This window comes from Anas platyrhynchos, chromosome 2 (assembly GCF_047663525.1).
Source record: "Anas platyrhynchos isolate ZD024472 breed Pekin duck chromosome 2, IASCAAS_PekinDuck_T2T, whole genome shotgun sequence".
Lineage (NCBI taxonomy): Eukaryota > Metazoa > Chordata > Aves > Anseriformes > Anatidae > Anas > Anas platyrhynchos.
Genome location: NC_092588.1, coordinates 15,619,672 through 15,632,465, shown reverse-complemented (window position 1 = coordinate 15,632,465; position 12,794 = coordinate 15,619,672). Strand labels below are relative to the sequence as shown.

The following is a 12,794-nucleotide window of genomic DNA, read 5'->3' as shown; positions in this document are numbered from 1 at the left end:
ACTAAAATAGAGTCAATCTATTTTTGAAGGTGATCCTTTTCTTTTCATGCATTCATTGCTTGTGCAATTCTGCCTTTGCCTCCGAAATCATCAGCCCTTACTCACAGATGCTGTAAGGCCATGTCAAGCTCTCAGAACAGCTCAACTCTGGATTGCCTTCCTCCCCAACCCCACTATGTAGTGACACTGTGACATTACATTTTCCCCAGAAACAATGACATGAATCTGATTTATAACTGGTGGTAAAACTTTATTATTCAAGTTTAGATGTAACAGACATCTTTGCTGCCTGAAGATTGTTTGCATAAGAAATACACCAAGAACATGTTTGTGAGTAGAAATGAACATGCACTATGAAAACCAAAAAACAAAACAAAACAGAAAAAAAAAAAAAACAAACACATCCATGTGTTGTAAGGACAAAACAATAAGAGCCAACATTCTAGAGTCAAATCAGGGCTACAAGTTTAATGATGGTTTTTAGCAACATGAAGTCATTCTTTATTAAGTACTTTTTATTTTTATTTTTTTTTTTCTCATTTTCCTGCTGGTGAATTTTCTATAAGCTAAATTTACAATGGCATTTTGAGATGTTTCCTTTTCTCCTGTTCTCCTTCTACATAGAGCTCAGACACCAAAATGATAGGATACAGCACAGAAAACTGTGGTTGCTGTTACAATGCTAATTCTAAGCATTTTACTTTGCTAAGTGTACTCAAAAAAAAAAAAAAAAAAAAAAAAAGTATTTATTTGGCTGGGAACCATTAAATTATTGTCTTTTATCCTCTTAAAAAGAGGTAAATCAGGATTATATGTGATTATCGTATAGGTAGCATCTCACCAACTGCTAGCTTTCCAGAGCTGGTTGAATGAAAGAAAATTGTGAAGAAGAGGGTAAGGAGGAATCCTATTCTGGGGTGAGGAAATTATGCAAATCATTCTACTCGGCCTATCTTAAGTTAATAAAAAAAACTTTAGAAGGGATTTTTCACTTATCTATCACATTTGGGATACGTTGACAAATTACTCGCTATCCTTTGCCAAGCATAACTGTCTCCACAGAAGCAGAAGGAAATGTTGCTACCCTTCTGGCTGAACAGAAGTGAACTTCTAATCTCTTTGGCTTTTCCTGACCAGTATTAGGAATTAGCATGTTAACTTAGCCAAGAAAAATCAATACAGGAGAGAGAATGGGAATATATTCATACATCCTGGGCAAAGAGCAGATAGTAGACAACATCCTCAGCACATAAAGCAAGTAGTTTTGATTACAGAGCAACAATGTCCCATCCAGAGATAGACTTGAAAGTCTGTCCCTGAACTGAGCACTTATCCACAGTGTCAAATCAGGTCTCCCCACTGCACATCCACTACGTTTCAGCACTATATACAATTAGCACTGGTCACTTTTGTCCTGCTCTCCCTCTAGGTGAAAAACAAAAAACAACAGTCTCTTACCTCAGTGTGCCTCAATTGCTTGAGATCTCTCTTGTGTTCTCTGTTTTAAAACTGACAGCAAGTGCACCAGTACATCTTTTAGCCAAAGCAAAGATGCAGTATATCCAGCACCATCCTCACCTACTCCTGGCCTTTCTGGATGGTCCATGAAAACTTCAGGGAGGAGTTTCATCAGCACAGAGGCAATTAGGTGCAAAACTTCTGTTGGAAAGCACTGAATTTAGCACCTGAACTACTGAAATTGTGCTCGGGAAAACCTTCCTCTCCTACTGCATTAACCTAGGGGGCAGGAGCCATGAAGTGATAGCTGGAGGACAGTTTGATTTGCAGAAGATGCTGCATGAGGGTTCCCACTACACAGTGTTTGTTCATTCTTTAGAAAATGGAAACTTTGCCCTGCTCTGCAAGTTTAGATACCACATGCTCTGTTTTTGAACCCTCTGCTTAGTCTGGGATTGAATCTGAGATACATTTTCAGATCTTCAACAACCATTCACTGGTGAGAGAAGTGCAACACCTTGAAGACACTGGGATGTTGAGTACAAATAATGATTCCGTGAAGTTTAACTTTTAGTGCTGTAAGCTGATCAAAATGCAGTGGGTGCTGTAATTAATTGTGTGCGCTAACACTGGTTTCCACCTGAGAGTTACTACATGAGATTTTTCTTTTTCAGTGCCAGGATTTATTTTCCTTTTGCTTTATATCCATTGTGAAGGGAGTCTGGAAAAGGGATGGAACCACCTCTCTATTGTTAAGAAACAAAACTGTGCTCCCCACATCCCAATCAAAGAGAACAGGCTATGGCAAAATCCCATTTCTTACAAAGCACAAATCTTAGAACATCTCAATATGTCATGGCAAGAACAATGAACTTTCCTCAAATTTTATTTGCACCATCTAGGTGTACTATTAATATCCCAAACTCTGTCTTGTTCTTTGCACTCATAAGATTTCATTTCTTCTCATCCCCAAACCCTGGTGGGTGCATTTCTCCTTGTTGGCCTCTTACTTCTGAGTAGCAAGAGGTATTATGTAGTACAGGGTGGTGCTCAAGTTTTATAACGCGCATGTCCCCCATAAAATATTTTGCCATGAAGATGCAGCTTCCATCCATGAAGAAGCCACAGGCAGGTCTTGGAAGAAGTAAGTCAAAACAGTAACTACTGATAACCGGCAGGCAGCTAACTCTGAAGCCAATAAAATTACTGCTAAGTGAGCCTAACGTTTCTTGGAAAAGCTGAAAAGGACACACACTGGACCCTGACGTAACAAAACGAGGGCAATCTATTTCAGTCCCCACAGAAATAAACAGAAACAAAAAATACCCAACAAAAATAAATCAACAAAAACCAAGTCAGAACTTATTACTGGAGAACAATAGTAAAAACATAACCAGACGTTGTCCGGCACTGGTATCAAGCAGGAGATTCATCTAAAAATAGAAGAAAAAGAATGTGGCCCAATATCCTTTGCTAACCTAGAACACTATTAAAGGGTTATAGAACTCAACCACGAACAGATTGAGTGGGATTTTCCATATGCTGCTCACCAGTATAGAAGCAATGTGTGGAGCAGGAAGGCATGCAAGCCTAATGCTGAACAATAGCCTGTCTGTGCCTAACAAATCAGAGAAACTGTGCAAGAACATTTCATCTGTGTGAAAATGTAACACCTAAAATACTGCCAAGGTCAGCAAGACCTTTGGAGATCAGCTGCGTAAGTGCTTCTCATGCATGGTGATGGTCATTGCCGGCTGCTTTAGGCACATCATTTTTCTAAAGACTATCAAAGTGCTGAATGTTTAGGCCAGTTCCTCCCTGTTTTTCCTTTTGCCAACCCCTATAAGACATTTCCTATCACCTCTCCTTTTATCTTCCACCTCCCTGTCTATTTGGTTAACTATCTTATAAGTGCACCAAATTCTAGAAGGGAGAGTGGTGAGATTCAGGTAAGTTAAATACAAGAACTTTTTTTTCTTTTTATGATGCTTTAGTTTCAATTACATGAAAATCTGAGAAAGGCGGCATGTAAGTGAGATCAGAATAGGACCCTTTACATATAATCTCAAGTGAGGACTTAGTCCAGAGATATCTTTATAGAACATTTTAAAAAATAAAATGCATGAATGGAGAAATAAAAGACAACATAATATCAGAAAGACATTTTAAACTTCATTCGCTGCAACATTCATGAACCAGTTGAGCTACACCTGCCATCCAACCTTAAGGAACTAAGACCCTGCACTGCGAAAAAGAAACAAACCCAAACAAAACAAAAAAGCAACTGCGTAATATTGTAAAAATGGAGTGCAATGCTACTACAGAATGCAATAAAACATCAGTGCTGCATCGTCAAACAGCACTTATCAAAATAATTTCTGAAATGTTTCTTCTGAAACACAGACAAAGCAATAAAAAGAGGATATATGTTTATCATTTTAAGCATAACAATGTGAGTTAAGAGCTTAAGAATACAAAAGTACTTGGAATGAATAGTGCTACCCTTTTTTTCCTAAGTAGGCATAAAAATATTTTCATTTCCTTCTTGTTTTTCCATACCATTAATATCAACAAATTTCATTCATTTCATGTTATCGTTTACAACTTTAATGCACACACACAGAAAAAAAGATACCTACTGCAATAGAAATAGTTGCTTCATTACCTTGTTTGCTACATTTGCAAATGTAAACAGCGAGGCAGAGCCAGAACTGACTCTAATGCATGATGGAATATCTTTGTTGCATACGTACACTGTAGAAAATAATTATTCAATATGTCAGGCACCATTATTTGAAATGTAATACATTAATATTTACTAGAAAAATAAGGTTTTTTTCTATTTGTTCTCCCAACTTCTTTAATGAAATAAGTTAATCTGACAGTGCATCCAGTAGCTTGTAATATCTTCTACATCCCTGTGGCAAAATAATAAACTACTGGTTGGGACACTATAATGAAAATGATTAAAGTCAGTTCTTGTACACCCTTGTAGCAAGCATGGAGGCTCGTCTAACAGCACCTTTAACCAATTATTTAATATTTAGTTATTTAGCCCTATTTCCCTGAGCAGTTATGCTGAGGAGCTTTCCCTTCATGGATAGTTTTTACAAAGCTTTAAGTATTAAAAAGTACTATGAAGACATTTAATGCTACTTAGCAAAAGCTGGTATAAGTCTACTGAAGGGATTGACTGGTATGTATAGCAATGTTAAGCCTGTGGAGAAGTAACCTTAGACTTTAAGGTTTAGAAACGCAATATATTAAAATATATTAAAATAAAATACAGCAGGTTACCTTGTTCTATGCAAATTAAACCTTGAGTGTGGCTTCTGTATTAGAGACTTCACTTGCAAAAAATGGTTTTTCTAGACTAAAGTGTGCTAGAAAGAATGTAGTGATAAAATGGTAGCTAAAAATCAGCTGAGTCTGAGAAACATCTAGATGAAATTGCTGCCAAAGCTTTGAGGAAAAGGTGATCCTAAGGCATGTTGTAGGGCAGAAATTAGCCCAAATTAAAGAAAAGAAAATGATCTTTTAACATCTGTATATTTAACAAGTCTAGTTCTTATATACAATGTGCATATGTTCACTATACCCCTGCAGCAGTATATACATATACACATCTTTGCACTCTTGCCAGTTATGTCTCTTACACAATAGCAAAGGTATTAAATGTCCGGTAAAATTTTCTCAAAGTTAATCGCCATAATTCACTGCATTCTGGCTAGCTTTGGTTGGCCATGTCCCATACCACTATCTTCTCCCCCTTCTGGCCACCATTCAACTGTTCTTTTTTTCTTGGTAACCCACTCATTTAAAAGAAAAAATTAGGAGGAAAAAAAAAAAAGAAAAAGGAAGAAAAAGAAAAGAACAAGGGATTTAATATTGGATAAGGCATGCTCTCTATATGAAGTGCTTTATAGGTCTTCACAAGACATTACAAGCTATTGAATTCCCATCAAGGAAACCTATTTCTGTTTAATTGTGCTAAGTGCTAAGGTTTACTCTTTAGGTTTTCCATTCTTTTCAGCTTGTGCATTGTTCCTGTGTAGGCCCCTCTGGATGTGAGTTGTGAAGTCATACTTGTCCGTGCAAAGATGCTGGCATATGCTGCACTGGAAAGGTCCACTGTCACCATGGCAACTCATATGCAAAGCATACATCACTTCATCCAGAAAGACAATGCCACAGTGCACGCACTTGGTAGAAAGTTCATCTTGAGTACTTCTATCAACTTTCTCTGTTTTAACTACATTCAAGGGACCTTCATTTTTTACATTTGGTGGTGCCTTACTCTTTTCCTTGGAGGCACCGTTTGCAGTTGGCCCAGGTCTGGAATGCTTTATCGCCAAATCTAGAGGAATGTCATTGTCTGATCCGACAGCTGAAAAATGAGGAGGCAGATTAAAGGTGGGATAAGGCACATAGTTTTGGCAAGGATTTGGTAGGCCAGGCACATGACTCAAGTAGTGTGGATTCCCAGGAACAGACAGCTTATATTTACTCCAGAATCTCAGCCAGTCAGCTTCACTCTGAAAGTCATTGTGTACGAATGGAAGTCCAAAGAGCGGGTACTGGTATTTTTCGATAGGGCTTCCAGGTGGTGAATAGTTTGGGTGTTTCGCAGGTCTCATGTATTTTTCTATTGGGCTGCCTCTCTCTGAGCTTCCTTTCCCTTCTGATATTGATGAACTGTTTCCTGGGTCTCCAGTACTTTCCTGAGGACTTTTTATCTGAATGTGCAAAGGTTGCATCCTTTTGTGAATATCCAGAGTTTGGCTGACCAATATTGGCTGCTGAGCAGAATGGCTTTTAGTCAATGAACCTTGGGCCTCATATTTACTGAGGCTGGGAAGCTGTATTTCTCTCTGATGACCTTCAGTTAAATGATCCTCTGACCTCCTCTCTAAGGGGCTTCCATTGACTTGTTCCTCACTGCTACCCCTCTGCTGTTTGTTTAGCTGCTCAGCCTGAAGTGCCTCCGGGTTAAGGCGCTTTCTTGTTCGTCTCCTAATGATCTGCTCACCATTGTTCTGCTTAATGATGTTTAAAGGCCTGGGAGTCTGCATGGAACACACGCATAATGAACAAAAGGGAAAAAAAAAAAAAGAGACATTAAACAAATCTGCAAGACCATGCTCATGCACATTTATCTTTTCTTTTGTGAAGAGCTACATTATGAGTTTTATGGGAATTACAATTTTCACAAATAAGGAAAGTCAACCAAACTGCTGGTACCTGGCCTGTCATGTTCAAAATAAATTATGAATTGGTTTGTTTTATCACACTAAGTCATCAGTCTTCAACATACTATACCTGTTTACTTAAAAGGGAATGAAATGTCCAAGCTGTTAAAGCACTTCTTATCCCTTACTCCTGAAAAATTCTGGGGTAGACATGCTGAAAGACAGCGCTGAGAGTTGGAGATGAGGTGGGAGATGCATGGCCCTATGCATCGGCGTTTTTCTGTGCACCATGTCAAAAGAGCTGGTACGAGGCAGCGGTTTGCACAGATCACACTACAACAAGAATTGGGTAATACTTACCTTGACACCCAACCCTCTATAGCATGGATGGAAAATGACAGTGAATACGTCTTACTGATCATGGTCACTATCACCTAGCAGAAGGGCTGTAAGTCCACTGTGGTGGTGAGCAGGATGATGCTGGTGGGAAAGGGACTAAGAAAGATGAAGAAAGCCCAGACAAAATGTCTCCCTAAGCTCCAAAAGGATGAAGGGACCTTGGTATCAACTCCTTCTCCTTCATCTCTACTGTATTTCTTCCTAAATGTCTTGTCCAAATGCATACATAATCCTATTTTAGTTGGAGACCTGAAGAGTGCCCTACACAGTATTCCACTTATATGGTTTATTTGGAAAATTTCTTTTTAACATTGTTTTAAAGTATAGGTTAAACTTTGGCCTACAGTCAATACCCCAAACAATCTGTATCTCCAATGTAATATGATTTTTATATATTTGTAACTTTAAATTAATATAAAAATATCCAGAGCTGGAAGAGCACTCACTCTACTACTTGTAGTGATCTAGTTTCTCTCTCCTTATGCCATCTTCTTCTCCTCTTTCACCTATTTACTTCCCTAATGTCACCTCATTCTTAGTAGTTAACAATGTATTAGGCAGTGCAGCTACTTGTTAAGATTTTATTTTTTATTAAAAATCTAATTCAGAAGTATACACTTTGATTTAGAGTTTTAATATGCAACATTTTCAGAAAAATAGCAACTCAACCAACCTCTTCAAAAAGATCAAAGTTGAGGCAAAATGATATTTAGAAAAAATTAGACTTTCTGTGTAAATTCTATGCAAATAATGCATAGAATGCATATGCTATGCAGTTTGCAGACTCAATGGCCAATTAATATATGTTAAAATATACTCTATTGCAAACTCAGTGCAACTTCCTAACCTTTTCATGACGCTGTCATGCTGACAAGGTGTGTGAGAACTTACAAATCTGTTGATGTTGCTCACATTAAACTTTTATTTATACACTACAGAGCACTTTCATATGGCTTGAGAAAATCCTTTCAATAGTTTGGAAATACTTTTAACCTTACACTTCATGCTACAGGTGTGAAATCTGATCCTGCTAGTAGTTAAAAGAAACATCTCAAATATATAAGTAACATTTAAAAAAAATCAGCAAATAGTTCAATAGATTATTTTGACTAGACTTCCTAGATACAATGGGAAATTGGTGTGACCTCTCCACTAGGACATCACTTATATCTCACTTATATCTAATCCTAGAATAATATGCTGTAACTCCTCACAGAAGTAGTTTGAGGATTTAGCCAAGGAATCACTAAGGAACAAAACGCAGTCTTCCATGACGAAGTTAGAGCTATTAAAAATGAGGAATAGCACCAAAATATAAGCTGTCCAATTCATGATTCTAGAGAGATCTTTCTGTGTCAGCAGATGTGAACGTTTTGTATGTTTTCAGTGAACTGGAAGCAGCTTTCTTCACTTAAACTGCTTTAAAACTGCTTTAATAATTGACCATTTGAATATTATTACACATTTCTTAACATATTTGTCTGCATTAAGGGAGATAAAAGTGAGAAATTTGACAAGTTTCATGTAAATGACCCATAGGTAGATTGAAAAACTTTGAAAACATGAAGTTATTCAAGAGTATCATAGAAGTGGAAACCTGACTCCTAGCAGCAATCATTACAATCTTTGCATTTGTCGTTTGCAACTTCTTAGTAATATATGACAGACAATAGTTTTCTTACTAAATACCAGTGAAATAAGGGATTGTAGAGATAACTGTATTATACACATTCTTTATTATTGACTTGCTAATGAGCACAGTAGTTCTAGATAGTGATAATCCAATTAAAAGGTAGCTATGAAAGGTGCAAACCTAGTATAGGTGAATAATTTTACTCAGCTGAGTAGCATAATTTAGTTTAATGGGGCAACTTAGAAGGGGAACAGTTCTATTACCTTGGATTTTTATAGTACCAGCCCTTTTCTTAATATCTGCATCATCTTAAACTCCTTAATTCAAAAAATACAACAAATACTCACTGCAATTTTTCATGAAGAGGTAGATGGGTAAAGAGACGTGCAGATAGAAGAAATTTTCATCTTTCTAGTGTAACTCTAAAGAGTATCCCTTTACATGGGATTGTCTCAAATGGTGTCCCAAAGGAGAGATTTGTTTGATTATTTCAGACTCCAATTTACAATGGAGTTGCTATTGTACCACAGTAGTGGCAGCTTAATTAAATTCTTTGTGTTTGTTTGGTCAAAGTTCAATTGTAGATATTAATGTCAAATGTCCAGTGAATGACAGCTTACTGCCATGCTCGAACAGTGGAGCTAAAAGATTGAGTCACCTTCTCTTTCTCTATATGCATAAAAAGAAGTTTGACATAGTATTGCTAATTATTATTGTGGGAAGCACATTAGTTTGTTCCCTAGGGTTCAGAAGAATTATCTGAGGTTTGTTTTTGAATTCAGAACTGATTCTTGTAGCTTCCATTTATTCAGCGAGTCATACTAATAATTATGGTAAAGTCCAACACTATAATTTAGAAATGTATTTTATAAAAGGGAAAAAAATGAGGTTGTCCATAGAAGTTCTACAAATAACTGAACTCAAATGTCAAATTAATGTTGCAAAGCCAAGCTGTTCTCCTTAAAGTCTTTGTGGATGATCATGAGTGATCAATTTACCTTAAATCAGATATTGTATCTAGAACTTTGAGAGTTCTCCAGGAAGATAATACTTTCAGCAAGATCTAGCCAAGATGCTGGCCAGAAATCATGCATTAGTTCATCTTCTCCCCCTCAGATTTCATCTGACTGGCTGGGATGTTCTGGAGCTAAAAAACAGTTATTGACCTCACAACAACAGGACGTAGAAAACAAAGGTAATGTTTACAACTGGTGATGGTCTTTCTGCTTTTGAAAACTGAAATAGTTTTCTTTTTTAAGTGGTCTTGAGTAAACAAGATTGTTGTATGGCCTGTACACAAGACCAAGGATACAATTCACAGAAACTGCTAATTGATTTAGAAGCATATGCCTCAAGTTTATAGAGGCCTGGGCACTTGGAGTGTCAATGCATTTGAAATAGTTTACCCTTTTTTTGTTTTGTTTTGTTTTTAAATAGACTTTCTAAAAAATGTTTTAAGAAAATTCACTCTCCCAAAACATAGGATTTCTGATTTTGGCTCAAAGCCTAGATTGTTACATTGCCTCATCAAACTCCAAATGGCTGCCTCAGTTTCCTTTACTGAAAAACAGTATTATTTTCTAACTTCATGGGAATGTTGTAAAAATTTAATTATGAGTCAAAAACTAGTCACCTGACTCTCCCACTTCTGTTAAAGATAGTGGGGATAACATTTAACTATTGGGTCTTAACTTAGAAGATTCTGAGCATTTTGGCACTGATCCAAGGAAACACTTAAGCATGGCTTTTCTGGACCAAAGCATTCAACATCTCTCAAGATCAAGCCAAGCGTCGATAAGATAAAAAGCAATATAGACAATCCATGATTATTACTTATTCCATGCCTGATCTGGAGGGATGCTGAATAATTCTCTTAGAAAATGATGAGTGCCATCACCTGAGTAGCTTCCTTATTATTTCAGAACCTGCAGCAGACTATAGGAATTTTAGAAAAAAAGAGAACCAAAATACCCAAAGCCCATATCTCTAAGAAATTTAATGTGAGGAATAAAGGGGGAAAAGGAATAAAAGCAAACAAGAACCACAGTGAGGCATATTTTTGATATAGATGTGATCTCTGACTTGAAGAATTTTATTTTGTTTTTTGATTACGAACATGAGGGCTCTTGAATTTAGAGAGCTTTCATCACAACATTTTGTATGCCTTTAAATGGAATTCCCAGAAAAGAAATAATTTTCCCTTTATTTTGTATCAAAATAATTAAATGCATCACTGGTGATCTCAAACACGTCTACCCACAGCATCCCAGCCTGCTTCATAATGAATCACATCTGATCCCAAAGTGACCATACTGCAAAACCCTGTTAGGAAATTAACTGCAGGCCAGGGAGTGGTACTAATCACACAACCAGACAAGACCACAGCTGCCCAGCTTAGCTGTATAACCCCTTTTTTTCTGAACAAACTAGTAAGTTCTTCCTACCGAGTGAAGCTTCTGGTAGAGGCCACACGCATTGCATACATATCCACCATTTGCATTCTTTCGCCAGAGAGAGGTCTTTGTGGTCAGGCAATTGGCACAAAAAACACCCGAGCCTCTACGTCTCTGAAATAGGGAAGAAAAAAAAAAAAAAAAAAAACAGAAAAAAAAAACAGGTCAGAGGTGAGTCACATGATCTGCGGAGTTAGGACAAATCAACACAGGAGTTTTGTCTCTAGACTGGCAACAATGACAGTATAAAACCACACTGCCCATAATGAGGTCAGGTTCAATTGTGCTTAATAGGCACCACTGATTTTCATTATAATTAACCCTAGAGTGATGGATGAGGTGTGTGAAACACCAAAGCCTTTTCAGAATAACAGCTTTAACTTTTTGAACTTCAGGTTTTGTGCATTTAATGATGGTTTCTAAACAGCAAATTCTGAAAACCACTCTGGAAGCTGACAGAGAACATTCTGTAAACTTCTCCTATTTTGTTCACTGCATTTCACAACAGATTATTTCTTTTTAGTTTGCTTGATTTGAAAGTGTGATCGGTAACAGGAATCCTGAAAACCACCATGTTAATTAATTGCATTTTGTATCTGTGTCATACCAATTCCTTTAACAGAGATTGTACTTCATAAATTGAATACACAATATTCAGTTCAAGTTGTTTCCATTTACTTCTGAAATCAGTATAAAATAGCATAGATTTCCTTCATCCCCCTAAGAACAAGGAGTAACCTCTACCAAACAAATAAAAGTAGTTTTCTTAATGTGACATCTTTCAAACTTCACCTGAAACCCCAGAAAACACAGTCTCATCAATGTATAGATATATTCCTTTTATTTTATTCAGGCAATGAAAGGCACAGTACAACTTTCCTAAATACAAATTGATTTTTAACCAGACTGAGCTGTGCATTCATCAGCTTTCATAATGATCCAAGAATATTTAAAAGTAGACACGTTTATGAGTATTGCTCGTTAAATTCTTTCTACAGAGTAATGATTTCATTAAACTTCTCATTTAAACAAAAGTCAGGCTGTGTTTGTGGGCACAAATACTAATAAGCAGGAAATGGAATTCTTCTGCTGAAAAGAAAATCTGAATTTCAACTCTGTTCCCTTTTTTGTGAAGAAAAATAAAAATCAGTAAGACAGCTTCAGCATCTAAGATAAGAATGGTCGAGTATGGGGAAAAAATGCTTGGGAGAAGAGTAATTTTATTATAAATTAAAAATTACTAACACGATAAGTCAAAATTTCAGGGTTTCATAAAATTTAAGTAATTTATTTAACTTTAGTCCATACTGTAGAAGACTGGTGTTCATGCCAAAAAAATACAATGGTTATAATTGTACTCTGATACATTTCAAATGGAAAGCTTTCTGCAGACATAATTTTGGCTTCAAGACTGGAACACTTTCTTGGCATTGAAAGGGCATTTGATTCATCGGGTGTTTCACAATGTATCACTAAAAAGACCTGGTGAGCAGCCAGTTCCCTATAGGGTAATTTTTCCATCCAGATGCAAGTGCTATCAGAGGCCCTCGTCAGCTAAACTAATTATGATCTTGCATTTGCTGATGCCTGCTCACTCTAACGTTCGACATCCTCCATTAATCATCAATACAAGGAAAATGAATGAAACGTAAAGAAATGAGG

The 12,794-nt window shown here is 36.8% G+C and overlaps 1 protein-coding gene across 12 annotated transcripts in view; it reads right to left on the bottom strand.

Moving 5' to 3' along the window:
• Positions 1–229: 229 nt before the first annotated feature.
• TRPS1 (transcriptional repressor GATA binding 1) overlaps positions 230–12,794 on the bottom strand; it is a 239,541-nt gene continuing 226,976 nt past the window's right edge. For all 12 annotated transcript variants that reach the window (XM_072034373.1, XM_038174272.2, XM_072034379.1 and 9 more), the window contains 2 exons: positions 11,124–11,246; positions 230–6,524 (listed from right to left, as the gene is read on the bottom strand). In XM_072034373.1, coding sequence (XP_071890474.1) covers positions 5,463–6,524; positions 11,124–11,246 — 1,185 coding nt within the window. In that variant the 3' untranslated portion in view covers positions 230–5,462. The remainder of the gene's footprint in view (positions 6,525–11,123; positions 11,247–12,794) is intronic.